General features: G+C 34.1%; 1 protein-coding gene across 1 annotated transcript in view; it reads right to left on the bottom strand.

Annotated features, from left to right (window-relative positions):
- The window catches only part of LOC111512493 (corticotropin-releasing factor-binding protein), a 126,185-nt gene that overhangs the window by 92,228 nt on the left and 19,258 nt on the right, over positions 1 to 14,699 (bottom strand). The window contains 2 exon segments of the mRNA XM_074169644.1: positions 7,180 to 7,655; positions 10,512 to 11,152. Of these exon segments, the coding sequence (XP_074025745.1) occupies positions 7,180 to 7,299 (120 nt within the window). The 5' untranslated portion in view covers positions 7,300 to 7,655; positions 10,512 to 11,152.

The raw sequence follows: 14,699 nt of genomic DNA, 5'->3' as shown, positions 1-14,699 counted from the left end.
CAACAGAAATAACAGTGGAAATAAAGTGAGTTTTACGAGCGATTCTCCATCTCGAAGTGTTTACGGTAAATTTTGTTGTTTTACTTGCTGAAGGTTTATCTAGTTCTTCATAGGTACTTCAATTACAAAATTCAATGGATATACATATCCAAACATTATAATAGGGTACATTCGGAATTTCAGTCGTCACCTTCATCGATCTAGATAATACTAATATTTCTTTATTTCACTTACATATTCATTCTTACGTCAAGGTAGTCGACTAGAAGATCTGGCTGACAAACACCGATCCATGAGTGGTGGAGTATTGGTGTGGTTGCTGTGAGATTTGATTATTCATTCATTCATACTCATCGGAGAGACAAATAATGAACAATGGACGTACCAACCTCAGAAAAGGTTTAAAAACCACATCAAACACTTACTTTCAAAGGTGTTAAAATTTTATTTATCAGAATATGTTTCTGAATTCTAAAACAATATCAACAAATTTTTTCATGTTGATGAAAAATCACAACGTTTCTCGTGTTTAAATTTACTTAGAGTACCAAATAATGCAATCCTTCTCACCGAAAATAAAAAACTTCCCTAAACTCAATTCACTTTCGTATCGAAATCCTCCACATTCTTCTTCTTTTATTATGATTCTAAATACATAATCGAATAAAGGAAAAATATTGCACTGAAAAATAATAAAAACTACTACCCGTAGGTCATATTAGTGACTTGATTAGATTTTATATTGTATGTGAGCCGAAAAATTTCAATGTTAGGTTGAGTTTTTTTTCTACAATATTCTACAGCGATCGGATATGTCAAAGTTTTTCAGATCATAATGACATCACATTTTTCAACCACGTTGTTCTCAATTCATTCTGGACAGATGATATTTTTGTTGATTGTCATCAGTCATTGAAATGTTACTGTTTGTATTTTCGGAAGACACATAAAAAACTGTTTTTGATTACTTTTATCAGTAGATTATGTATTGATAATATTAATAATAATAATATTTATTCATCCATGTTGCATACAAAATAGAATTAACATCTTGAAGATAATGATGAATAAATTGCAAATAAACTGAGGGTTCAACCCTTTGTGTGGTTAAATTAACAAATAAAAAAAATAAAATAATGTTACATATAACACAATCACAATTACTCACGTAAAACAATTTGTTGTAATAGCTAAAAAATAAAATAAAATGAAATATAATAAAATATCAATGTCATACATTCCCGCATTGATAGGCAAAATCAAAGATTACAAAAAAAATTTAGAAACACACAACCACATACAGACAGATCACGGAATTTTATACTTGTTTGTGAAGATAACAAATATTGAAGTTTTACACATTATATATAGGTATTGATAAACTAGGGAGATACAAATATTGACTAAATTAATAATATGAAATATATAAAATACAATAATATACATGTAATGAGAAGAATGCAGAAAGGGCCAAGTTCAAATATTAGTAGTGCGAGGTTCAAATTTCATGATTTGAAACTGTTTATCTTTTGTCTTGTGTTATTGGATCAAATTAAATTATGAACACTCTCCCTAGGTAAGTTCTTTATAAATCTGACTAGTTTACTTTTGAATTGGTTGATATTACGTATCTGTTGAATATTCGAAGGTAAGCTGTTGTATAGGTTTGTACCCAAGTATTGATGACATTTCTAGCCCACCGATTTATGCATACGAGGACATTGGAACTACTTACGATGCCTAGTACTATAGTCATGGGTAAGTGTCACTAACTGATTCTTGTGTTTATGTTGTCTTATGTTACAGTTTTTGTAATACAATTGTCTTACGTTTAGTAGTCCCGAATCTTTATAAAGTGTATCACTTGGATATCTCAAGCTCTTAGATAGCATCAGTTTTAGAAATCGTTTCTGAATGACTTCAAGAGAATGGATGTGACTTTTAGATATACCTCCCCATCCGAGTAGTCCATAAGTGATATGACTTTCCACAAGACTCTGATAAATTATCTTTTCTTGTTTGAGGTCAAGAATATCATTCAACTGTCGGAATTTATAAGGAGTTTTTTCAGGAGGAAGTTGATGTGATGGTCCCATTTCACTATTCTAAGATATTTTATTATATTGGCCGACATTATTCGTGTATTTTTTTCCAGAGGTAGAGAATCAAATTTGTGCATTGTTGTTTCATAATTAGAAAAAGGTAAGAAATGAGTTTTATCTATGTTGATAGTTAGAAGTTTGTTGTCAAAGAACGATTTGATTAGGGAAAAATCTGATTCTACATGTTCTTTCAAAGTAGGCCATGACTCGCCCTTATAAAATATTGCAGTATCATCTTCAAATCTGAATATTTTTCCTTTGCTCTGAATAGAAAATAAGCTGTTTATGTATATTGAAAATAGTATAGGCCCCAGCACGGTACCCTGAGGCACACCATATTTTAAACTTTTGATACCACTATGTGTTTCATTTATTCTGACACATTGTGTTCGATTCTCCAGGTAGTTTTTAAACAACAGTAGACAATTGTCTCTTATCCCAATTTTTTCCAGTGTAGATATCAAAATGATGTGGCTCACGGTATCAAAAGCCTTTGCAAGGTCTATGAAAATGTTAAGACATGGTCTACTTCCATCTGAGGCTCCATAAATATGATTTGTCAGCTCAATAATGGCATCTTCCGTTGATTTGCCCTCTTTGAAACCGTACTGCCTATCAGATAGAAGTTTATATTTATCCAGATAATTGGATAACCTGATTTTTATAATTTTCTCAAAGATCTTACTGAAGTTCGTGATGAGAGAAATCGGTCTATAATTGGTAGCTTCCGTTGGGTTTCCGTTTTTGAATATAAGACATATGACAGATTTTTTGAATTCATCAGGAAACTGTCCAGTTTCAATGCATTTATTTATAATATAAGTGAGAGGACTAGCTATCTGACTCGCCATCTCCTTGAGAGTTTCCGCTTTAATAGTATCTATACCAGGCGACTTCCGGTTTTTGAGATTATATATAATTCTTGTGACTTCATCTTCTGATGTTGGACTCAGGAAAATTGAATTATTTGTTGATTTTTCTCTCATTGGATTTGAATTGTTTCCCAAACTTTTCCTTGCCAATGATTTTCCTATATTAACATATGTTTTATTAGAAAAATTCGTCATTTCTTTTTCATCATTGATCACATTGTCTTCATCATCTTTTATTTGATTTATCACTTTAGATGTTTTTTGACCAAATACATTGTTTATTGGGTACAGAAATCAAATATTCCAACAAATAACAGATATATTTCGAACGATTTGAATCAGAAATTGGTGGATTTTCTCTTGAACTAAGACTCTAATAATGTAGATCCAAATGAAGAATTGCGAAAGGCTGATGAAATATATTAGCGGTTTCAAACTTTACAGTGCAAGGAAGAGTTTCAGATCCAGTAAAAACTGCTGAATAAATCAATGAATAGAAATTGTGGCGACAATTACTTATCTCAAAGGAAATCAAATGAAGTCAAATCTATCCGTAATCGAGTTCAAAAAATATGATGAGGATATCAAGGAAGTCAAATCATAGGAAAACACAACGTTGCTTAGGTATAAAATGAAGATGAACTTCAATATCTGCTACAAGTTACTTTATCGAAAACCTCGAAATCGTCAGTACTATATGGGATGAAAAGCCTTGGACCTAGCACATAGATGTCGCTGGTTGGTACTAACCTTCCAAAGACAGATGTTGAAATTTCGTGTTTCAACTTTATACTGCTTCTTGATTGGAAAAAATACAGTTCAAGCGAAGCAATGGCTCGAAAAGTGTAAATGAAGCGAAAAGTAAAATAACAATTAAACGTTGGTTTGCTGACGTCAAACGTAGCCGTGATCACCGATGATGAAGAACGCAGTGGACGTACTGAAAATCCACAAAATCGTTATGAATGATCAAAAAATTAAGTTATGTGAGTTAGCTGACATTGTGAAGATATCAGCAGAATGTGTGAGCTTCATATTGTATGAGCATTTGACTATGAGAAAGCTCTGTTCAAAGTGAGTGCCAATAACAAGAACGTCTTGATAATTCTGAGCAATGTTTGGCCATGTTTAAACATAATAAAACGGAATTTTTTCGTCGATATGTGACAATGGATGAAACATGGATTCATCATTCCATTCCGGAATCAAAACGATCATCATCTGAGTGGAAAGCATCTGGTGAATTTCGTCCAAAGCGTCCAAAAGCACAACAATCGGCTGGAAAGGTTATGGCCTCGGTATCTTGGGATGTACATGTAATATTCATCGACTATCTATAGAAGGGAAATACCATCAAAAGTGAATATTATATATCGTTATTGGAGCTTTTGAAGATCGAAATTGCGAAGAAACGACCGCATATGGCACCGTCAATGCACAAATCAATAGAAATAATGGCAGAACTACCTGAACTGCATTTTGAATCGCTTCGTCAGATTTGGCTCCCAGTGACTACCGACTGTTCGCAGTACCAAAAAAATCTTTACCGGTAAAAAATTTCTCGAATGAAGAGGTTATTGCTGAAACTGACGCCCATTTTGTGGCAAAAGATAATTCGTTCTACAAAAGTGGTATTGAAATGTTAGAGCGGCGCTGAAATGATTGTGTGGCTCTTGATGTTGATTACGTTTATGAATAAAGCCAATTTTGACCAAAAAAACGCTGTTTCTTTCTTAGGCTTTGGACTTTTCAGCAGCTTCTTTCCAGTGAGAATAACAAGAATATCAAATCCCGTTTTGGTCATGATGTGATCACTTTGAATCTGAAGTACAAGCATCAGAAACACTATATGTAATGGCAGAAAAAAATGCAACTTTTTAGGTTTTTGCCGATGAGACTCTGAATTGTATATAAACGCTTCTTTGAGAACTATATTGGATGATTTAGCTGCCTCTGGTTTCAATTCACGAAGTTGTCAAAAGAAATTAATTAAATACCTGCATCTAGTATAAAAATCCTATATTTCCAGAAGTGCATTTTAGAAATGCTTTAACTCTTATTTATTGTCCAGAATGTTGTTAATTTTCCTCAAAACGGAAGATAACATCATTAGACTGGCGTTGCTGCCAGCTCTACCTTAAATTTAGTCAATTAGCCAGAAAAAAACAGAACAGCCACCAGATACAAAGTCTGCTGTGTCAGCAATATTCCGTTTTGCATCATGATCGGAAGAAGTGAATGTTCCTCCTGTTGGGTTGAATTTACAATTGTTGGGAATCCATGACTTCAAACCTCAAAAAAAGATTTTCTACAAATATTGGTTGTTGAACTGAAAGAATTACGGGAATCTCGAGCAGCTGAAGTCATGAGCAATATTGCTTCCCAATTGTCTCACATCAGTAAATCTGAAGCAATCGATATTGAATTCTACGAAATTGGAAAAGAGAAAATGACTCGTATACGTATATATCAGTGGATATCAGTCTGAAAGTGATTTCGAAAATTTTTTTGGCTTTCTATTTCTCCATCTTGAGGGTAGAAGAAAGAACTCAAATAAATTTAAAATGAACTTTTCACGAGAATGTGTAAAGCATGCATAGTAAGAAACTTTCAGATACAAGAAAAATGTCCCCCCCAGATGAAAATTTAATTACATAAAAAGAAAATTTCTCTCGAAAGAACTTGAAACATATCCAACTTTCAATGTAAAGAGTACAAAATTCCAAATAGTTCAGGCAACTACATTTTTGCCAAATAGCTCTAATGTTTCATCTAATGGCACCATGGAGATGGATGCAACTCCTCCTCGCGTAGTGAAAAATCTTTCATTGAGAATGAGTTGGAAAAAGGAGAGACAATAATTTTCGATACATTCCCGAGTGGAAGGGTCATTTTTTAATCAATATCCCACATATCCAAATTTTTTTTGCAAATAACCCAAAATGTAAGTTTTCTATCAGAAAGTCACCAGTAATGAAAATGGGGTGTGCGAAAAATTCTAAAAATGGTGGATTCATGGTGTCTGTAGATTCGATGAAGATGAAGTAATGGCTTGTTGGAAGTTGCTTTTCATCTGTTATATGTTACAAGTGAAAGTTTCAATGATAAGTAACCAAAAATACGAAAGTATACCTAAAATGCTCCAACTGATGGTTCTTGAGTTATTTTGGAAAAAACGCTATTTCTGCAAAACTACAAAAAAATGGTTAGATTTTGTTTTAATCAATTCACGAATGGGATCAAGAACAATTGTTATAAAATATAATATACTGGAAATCGACAGACATCCCGGCAACGAAATTATAATCACGAATGAATCATTTTCATTCAAGAAATATCCTAAACCTACTCAGGAAGTAAAACATGCAAATCGTTTTTCCTTGAAGTAATTTTTTTTAAAACAACTGAGTACATCTCAATAGAGATATCTGGAAAACGAAATATGTCACATCTAAATTCATATAACGAAAACTCTTGTGAAGAGTTATAGAATGAAAAAAAACGGCGCTAGGAGCCAAGAATGGAAAAGTGCATATCTAAAAATTCTGATTATTCTGACCATTTATTCGAGAAATCGATTCTCTTTCTCAAATCATGAAAAATCAATTCCACAAATGATTGGTAGTTTCGTTCAGTCTCTGCTTGCTTATATCCCGTATGGATCACCACAAAATCGAGATTTTTTCTTGAAGACCACAAAAGAATTTCCTTTCATGAGTAATTGAATGAAATATTTTCATGCCATTAACTATTATTTCTTTTAGTGTCGGAAAATGTAACTTTTTGAATAATCGAATACAAATTATGAAAATAGGCCGATGAATTTTCACATCGTGAAACTTTCAGGTCTAGAGAATTAGGTTAAAAAAGCTCTGTTGAATTTCTGGTATTCCTAAAAATAATTTGATCTGATATGGATTGACTGAATTTGGAACTTCCACCTCTTTTGATTTTTCGTGAATGTCATAAGGTAAATGGAATTTTTGTACCAATTCCATTATTGGTAAAGTTCATTCTGTTGAGTTGCAAATCTATTGACGTATGAAAGCCACTTCAAATTCCTCTCTGTATTTTTTTGGAGCTGTCAAAAATACAACAATGAGTTTCTTCGCTTATATTTTTTCCGAAACAATTCATTCATTTCTGCCATTGTTTTGGAGAATGAAACAAAATAATTTTCAATCGTATATTCTATATGTACTCACCCTGCTTCGAGGAAAGAAAGAGTGACCAACTGCAGAAGCCACAGTCAACCCGCCTTCGGGTTGGCCGGAAACCACCACCGTCAAACTCGCCACCAGGAAAACTACGGCCAGGTTACTCATCCTAACAGGTGGCAGTCTTCTTCCACCAGATCGGACACGGTGTCGCGACGCGTAATGTGAAATCTCTTCACGACGCTCTCAGTTATATAGCGTCGTTCGAACGCGCCACAACGGCCCTTGCGCCCAAACGAATCGACTACGTCGTTTTCCTATTGTTTTTCTATCAGACACGCACTGCCGCACTGTTTCAAGTACCGATGAAAGATTGTTTTTTCACTTGACGTTCTTCAAGTTCAGAGATTATATTCAACAGTAAATATATCGATTGTATTCAACATTTTGAGTGAGTTCCAGATGTTGTTCAGGTTGTTACTGGAGGTCGTGGTAATATTGGAGGGGGTGATTCTGTGATGATTCTGAGAAGAAAACTGTCGTAAATCTACAAGATGAGCTTCAGTTATGATGAAACTGATTTAAATTTCACCATGTGCCTCGTAGTGTCAAATCAATGAGCTGAGCTCAGTTTTAACACACATTATTTTCATGAGATCGTTCATATGCACTTTGTGTATGACTGTACAAATGGAAATTTTATGATGGAATTATTTGGAATCACCTCAAACTAGGCTAAAACGTCAATTTCTGTATATTCAGATAACTAATAAAAACGTTTTTTAGTTCCCCTCCTCTCAAAAACTTTTCCATTGATCCTAATTCGACGATGAAGCACAGCAAAAAACGCCGATTAGGTAATTCACGATCGTGGAACGGATTGCTGTAGTGTTGGAATGGTCTTAGGTTATTTTTCTGGCAAACCAAGTAGGATTCTAATACATCATATACGCTCCAGTATATTTTGTACTTGTGAAATAATTAGATACTTTCACATAAGTCGCTCATTTTCAACTTTAAGATAAAACGTGATATGAGCTTTGTTGTAAAGAACGTTTTTACGAATCGAAATGCATGATGAAATATAGGCTGTCCCATCTGAAAAAATCCTACTAATTTGCCAATTTAACCGAATTCGTAGCATCAATAATAACGTATTTAGCAACGGTGCCGACTTAATTTGGAACGCCCTGTATATTTACAGTACTCATCATCGTCTGGTCGGAAATTTATTCGAAATATACAGACAAATCTGAGAAAATAGCCCAAATCGAAAAAAAAAGAATGAAATAGAACCGCATTCGGAAACTGTAACTAGAAGCATTGCTAGAAATCTAAACGTTGGTGATCAAGTTTTTTGAATGATGTTGTCAAATAAACTACCTAATCCTATTATATTCAAATAGTTCAAGCACTGCTTTCCTGTGACCTTCGGATGCAGAATTCTGCCATTGGTATCTCCAGAAACTGACAGCAAATCCACAGTTTGAATATAAAATCATCTTTACAGTTGAAGCTGACATTACATGACAATCTTTCTTGAACTTTCATGGTAATCATTCATTGTGTGAACAGAATCCACATGCTATTTCAGTGATAAAGTAATATAACGTTAATAAACGAAAAGAACTTTTCACTATTTTCATATGACTTAATAAGATCGAAGACATATTCTGCTCATATCAGTTTCTAGTGGAAAAAGTGAAATTCAAATCTAGATAGATGTTTCACCTAAATATCTTCCAAACGGTATGAAATATTGAAAGATAAATGCTTTTATACATAATGACCAATTCGTTTCAGGAAAAGTAGCTAGTGACGCCGTAACGAAGGTTCAGAAAAGAAAAGATCTGTTACCAAAAAAGGTAACACCTCAGGCGTTGCTGATACTTCGAAATACTATCTCCATCCTCGCAGTCAACATTTATACCACTGAGGGTGTCTGTATCACTAGCATACGAAACGTTCAGTACGTTAAGTTCCATTCCAGCACGGCCTTCCAGCCCCAATAATGTTGTTCTCTCCAAAGGAGACATCGGCCATGAAAGCCTTATGAAGAGTTCAATACTTTTTCATAGCCCAGTTTGAAATTGACAGCTTCAGAAATGTAAGAGGCGTAAAATGAAATTTAGGCCTGTTAGAGCCTGTTAAAATATTGATTTCTAAAAGTTTTCTTGTCACAATCATCGGTAGAATCATCTTCCCAAGTATATACCTACATCTACATCGCAAACATTGTTTGGTACCCCTAAATAATATTCATTCAGTAATGTATGTAGAAAATTAGAGCCATGTTGCCTTGCAGTGAAAGGCAGAGGACGAATCTCGTCGGCGGTCGATGTCGAAGCTTGGCTTTGGCCGCCTTGGGGAGCCTCTTTCAAAGATTTCATCCTCGTAAGGGGATATATCATTGCCATTATTTAGTAATATATGTTTTATAGGCATCTAATTTCCGTAGGGACACTTTATACAAAGATGAACAGCGAACAACTATAGTAAAGAATAGTAACGATGAAAATGATATTGAGTAATTTCGCAAGTACTGGAAGAAATTTCATTAGATTGTTGGGAAATTGTTGATGAACTATAAGACGATACAAGTTGAGGAGTTACTGACAGTAGTTTTAGATTTTCAGATATTTCGATACGAATAATTCATCAAACTTTCAACGACATTTGAGGAAACCGATCAAAATGATTCCCTCGACCTTTTGTACAATTGTTGTACAAAAGGTACAAAAATACAGATTTCGAGCTTGAGAGCTCGAGCTGTATTTGACAGAATTATCGACAGTATTGCTAAATCTATTCGCGGCGGATGGCGCTCTACTTAACCTCCTTGATATAATTCGAAGTCACTTTACATGTATTTTTTTATTTGAAAATAGTATTTTTTCATTAACACTCGCACCTGCTGCCTTATTTGTAACCCTCCTTTGCGTGCTTGCTGCCTTGGGTTTGGTAACTGATTTTCAGGCTCCCTCTCAGGAATCAGAAAATATCAATGGTCATTTTTCTAAACAATATTACGGCTGATTGATTCCAAAGTTTAGATAAAATAAACATAGTATGAAAAGACAAAAAAGCGCGCTTTTATAGCATACGAAACTAAAGAATGGAAAATAAATATAGTTTAAAAACTCAAAAACACGCTTTTAAAGAACATCGTACTGAAAATTGAAGAAATTTTTTCAAATAAGCTCAAAACAATAACGAACGAAAAATAATAGTATTATTGTGAAAAAAGCGTGGGCGCTTTGTGCCATATTTTTTGTATAGCAAGCGCCCGCCGCTTGAACTATATTTATTCATTTTCAAATATTCAATGGCTGTCCTCGTACAATGAGAAGTTGAGAATAATTCAGTAGTAGATACTTAACTCCTTTCTATAGCTGCCCACTGTTCAAGCCAACATGAGTATGAATGCTTTAGAATATATACAAACCACCAGTCCCAACTCAATATACCTCCTACAAGTTGGTTTTCAGAAAAGTCATCACTCAAAACTTATTTTGATATATAACAGATGTTGATTTCTCCAATTCACGAACACTTCAATGTCCACCAGTTCTTGGCTTGAATAATCAAACGCTCAATTAATTTGCTATTACGGATTCACATCGGGTACCAACCGATCTCCTTTCTTTTTGTACTTGATGTTATATACACAGTTTGCTCTCGTGAGGGCCAAAATATTATTCTCGATGTTTATTTTATCTACACCACGGCACATTGTGGGATCCGGTTCAAATCTCAACTTCACGGGCGGAATTGATACGATGAATAACACAAAAGCACCGTGACTTTGTTATCGTTTCCACTATTGTTCCAAGTCCTCGGAATTCCTCTTCGAATGGGATTTCTCTTTCAGGTATATAAATCTTAGTGATATTGCCTTATTGTTTGGAGCTAACTGGATTCCATTGGTAATGAGATCAGCCAAAAATACTTATAGTTTGATTATTTGATAACATTTCACTGGTAGGACAGTCCCCAAGAATAGCCGCAATTCTCGAGTTACCTGTAACAAACAATGAATTGATTATGTTGCAGATGGCATTAGTTTCTTGTATGGGATGTTTATGTATAACATTTAGAATTTCAGAAAATCTGAAACTCGGATCAAAATGATTCTACTCGTATATTTGCCACAGGACAATATTAATATTCCTAGTTTGGACTTCCATTGTATAATATTATTCTAAATCTAAGAAAGAACAAAAAATTTAGAAAGAAAAGCTAAATTATCAATTATATTAAACAATAGAACGTAAAATGAAAATACAATAAAACGAATGAAATAATCAAGATAAATGATGAAAATAACCACAGAGTGAAAAGAAATAAAAAAGAATGAAAATGTTCAGACCACACGACTGAAGTAAAACTTCTGTGGCTCCATCTATATGTATATACAGGGCGTTCCAACGAAAACTTGAACCCCCCTGTAAGTCAGAAACAGACGTGTAATAGAAAATTTCACAGACACATCCATTTTTATTCCTAGCAGGACTAATTCTGATATGGAAATCGTACTCGAAACTTCACCCCTGCGGTCAGCAACTACCCCCCCCCCCAATTTTTTAAGAGGCATGGGGGTCGAGTGATACATCATTTGAAAGATCTTATGTCCCTCTATTACTTCTGTGATTTTTTTTTAAATTGGTTCATTCGTTATTGACAAATCAAATGTTGAACGTTTTATTTAAGGAAAAACAGAAAATTCGCTGTCGCTCATTTTATTGAGGAAATCAACGAAAGTAATATTAAAGGCAACACAATCAACGAATAAAGCATTCAGTCTACTTTTAAATGCGTTCCTTACCTTATTGAAGATGTCCGTAGTCAGAAATCGGCATTCCTGAACAATTCTCTATCGCAGGTCTTTTAGATTTGTAGAATTTATTTAATTAGTAGTAACGTTTTGAAATGGACCATACTGTTAGTTTTATCTGCACTGGTAGTTTTTGTTGAATCTAGTTATCGCAGAACAAAAAGTAGATAGTTGGCCACTGTCACTTCTTCACGAATTATTATTCAGTTATTCATTCTACTAAAGAAAGAATGGAAATTGTTGCCACATATTATCGAAATAATGAATGTGCTAAAGCTGCTACAAGATTCTATAATACGAATCAACCAGACCACAACGTGAGCTATCTATACGTTATATAATTAATCGGTAAGTTTCAAATTTCAGGTTCTGTTCACAACAGAAAACATGAAGTATCCCGTCCTGTCAGAAATGACGGAGTTGAAGTTGCAGTTTAAGGACATGTATAAAAGGATAATCGACAATCTATCAGACAAGTAGTTACAGTGTTTGGTGTATTACCTACTAGTGTTTTTCGGATTTGAAAGCCTACAAATTTCATCCTTTCAAAATGAAGCTAGTTCAGGAATTAAACGAAGATGATTCTGATCGTCGACTTCAGTTTTGTGAGGGGTTCAGCAAGAAATTTACCAATAACCCAAACCTATTATACAATAGGTACATGTTTTCCAGATGAAAGTTCTTTCATGTTGAATGGTAAAGTCAACAGACATAATTGTCGTTACTGGAGCGATGTGGATCCTCATTTGGTGATGGAAACACATTCACAAACCCAAAAAAAATTGAATGTTTGGCCGGCATTCTTGGTAATCATATTTTTGAACCATACTTCATTGAAGGTAATACCAATGGAGACATATACGTAAATCTATTACGGGACTGTGTAGATCCTATGATCACACAAATTTTAGAAAATGATGACAATTCAGTAGAAAATGAAATAACATTCCAGCAGGATGGTGCACCCCGACATTTTTATGTTCGGGTGAGACAGTTTTCAGACGAACGTTTTCCAATGCGTTGGATCGGCAGAAGGGGTCCAGTGGAGTGGCCAACTAGATCACCTGATCTCACACCGATGGACTTCTTTCTGTGGGAACACCTGAAGTTGAAAGTGTACTCTACTGAGCCTACTAATCCAGAAGACCTGCGACAGAGAATTGTTCGGGGATGCCGATTGCTGACTCCAGACATCTTGAATAATGTACGGAACTATGTATAGAACTAGGTGGAGGTCATTTTGAACAACTTATTCATTCATTTTGTTTCCACGGATATTATTTGTTGTTGATTTCCCCATTGAAATGAACAACAGGGAATTTTCAACATTCAATTTCTCAATAACGAATGAACCAATTTCGAAAAAAATTACATAGGTAATAGAGGGCCAAAAGACCTTTCATATGTCGTATCACTCGATCCCCCATGCCTTTGAAAAAAATAGGGGAGTTAGTTGCTGACCGCAGGAGAGTTTTGGGTATGATTTTCATATCAAAATTAGTCCTCCTAGAAATGAAAATTGACGTGTTCTTTGAAAGTTTCGATTGAATGTCCATTTCTGACTTACAGGGGAGGTCAAATTTTCGTTGAAACGCCCTTTATAAATTACTGTATTTTATGGGGTTGCAGTCAGATTGGAAAGGCTGTTACAAAGAAGACTCTTTGTTATGTGTTAAGCTTTCGATAAATTCGTTACTTTCGTCAGCACAACTGAAATAGATTACAATATACTTATTTTATATATAAATATAGAACATTTACTAACGGGAGAATAATATAGACACTGGAACATCACGAAAAGAAATAATAGGCATAACAACTTTTTTTTAATATGTCAAATTTTGACAGAGTGTTATGTGGAAAAATTCTGTATACTAGATGATTTTTTCTCATTTTTCTCGTATTCTACTAAAAATATATAAATTTAGCTCAAATTGTTAAGATCTTCGTTATTGATGTAAGTCATTTCTAAAAATGTTCTTTTAGTTAAGTTGGTTTCTCTATCCAAAATTTCTGGGTTCTCAAAATCCATTTTGTGATCCTCCTTATTGACGTGTTCACTTAATGCGCAAAAATTAACGTTTCGTTTGCAGTCGCTTTTGTGTGCGTATATGAAATTTTGTATATTATGTTGGATTTTTGTTTATTCAAAAGAGGAGTTTTGACCTAACTACTGCCGGGTAGTAAAAAAAATAGTGTCTTACGGTGAAACATCGATGTCTACCATGTAAGTGAAATGTTTACGTTTCATTTGGTATATTGTGTAGAAATCCTGTGAATGTATCTGATTTAATTCCATAACGAATATTTCGAATACAAACTGAGTAGAGAAAAGTGTTTTCTATATAATTCAGTGTTCATATAAAAGTATTTGTTTCGAAAGAATTCTTTTTTCGTGTAATTCAATGTTTATATGGAAGTGGCTGTGTCAGCAAGGCTTTTTCTGCCAATTTTTGTCCGAAATTTACTTCTTTGCATTATCTATACATCTATGTATAAAGTTACTTATTTTAAAATTGAACACTTCCTTCCTTTCTTTGGAAGATTCCCAAATCAAGATGGAGCAAGAGAAAGCCAAAACTTTCTTTCCCAAAAAAAAACAGTGTTTCAAATTTAAAAATTGCCTATTTTATGTTATGTACATGTACACATGAATGAATAGATTCAGGAATATAACATCTGCCTCTTCTCCAAATATACTGTGACTGAATAAAAATTGTTCTGAACTAAAATC

The sequence above is a fragment of the Leptinotarsa decemlineata genome, unplaced genomic scaffold (genome assembly GCF_025532065.1).
Source record: "Leptinotarsa decemlineata unplaced genomic scaffold, Ldec_3_MD MMD2_P_RNA_scaffold_5, whole genome shotgun sequence".
Classification (NCBI taxonomy): Eukaryota; Metazoa; Arthropoda; class Insecta; order Coleoptera; family Chrysomelidae; genus Leptinotarsa; species Leptinotarsa decemlineata.
This window is presented reverse-complemented; position numbering and strand designations above follow the sequence as displayed.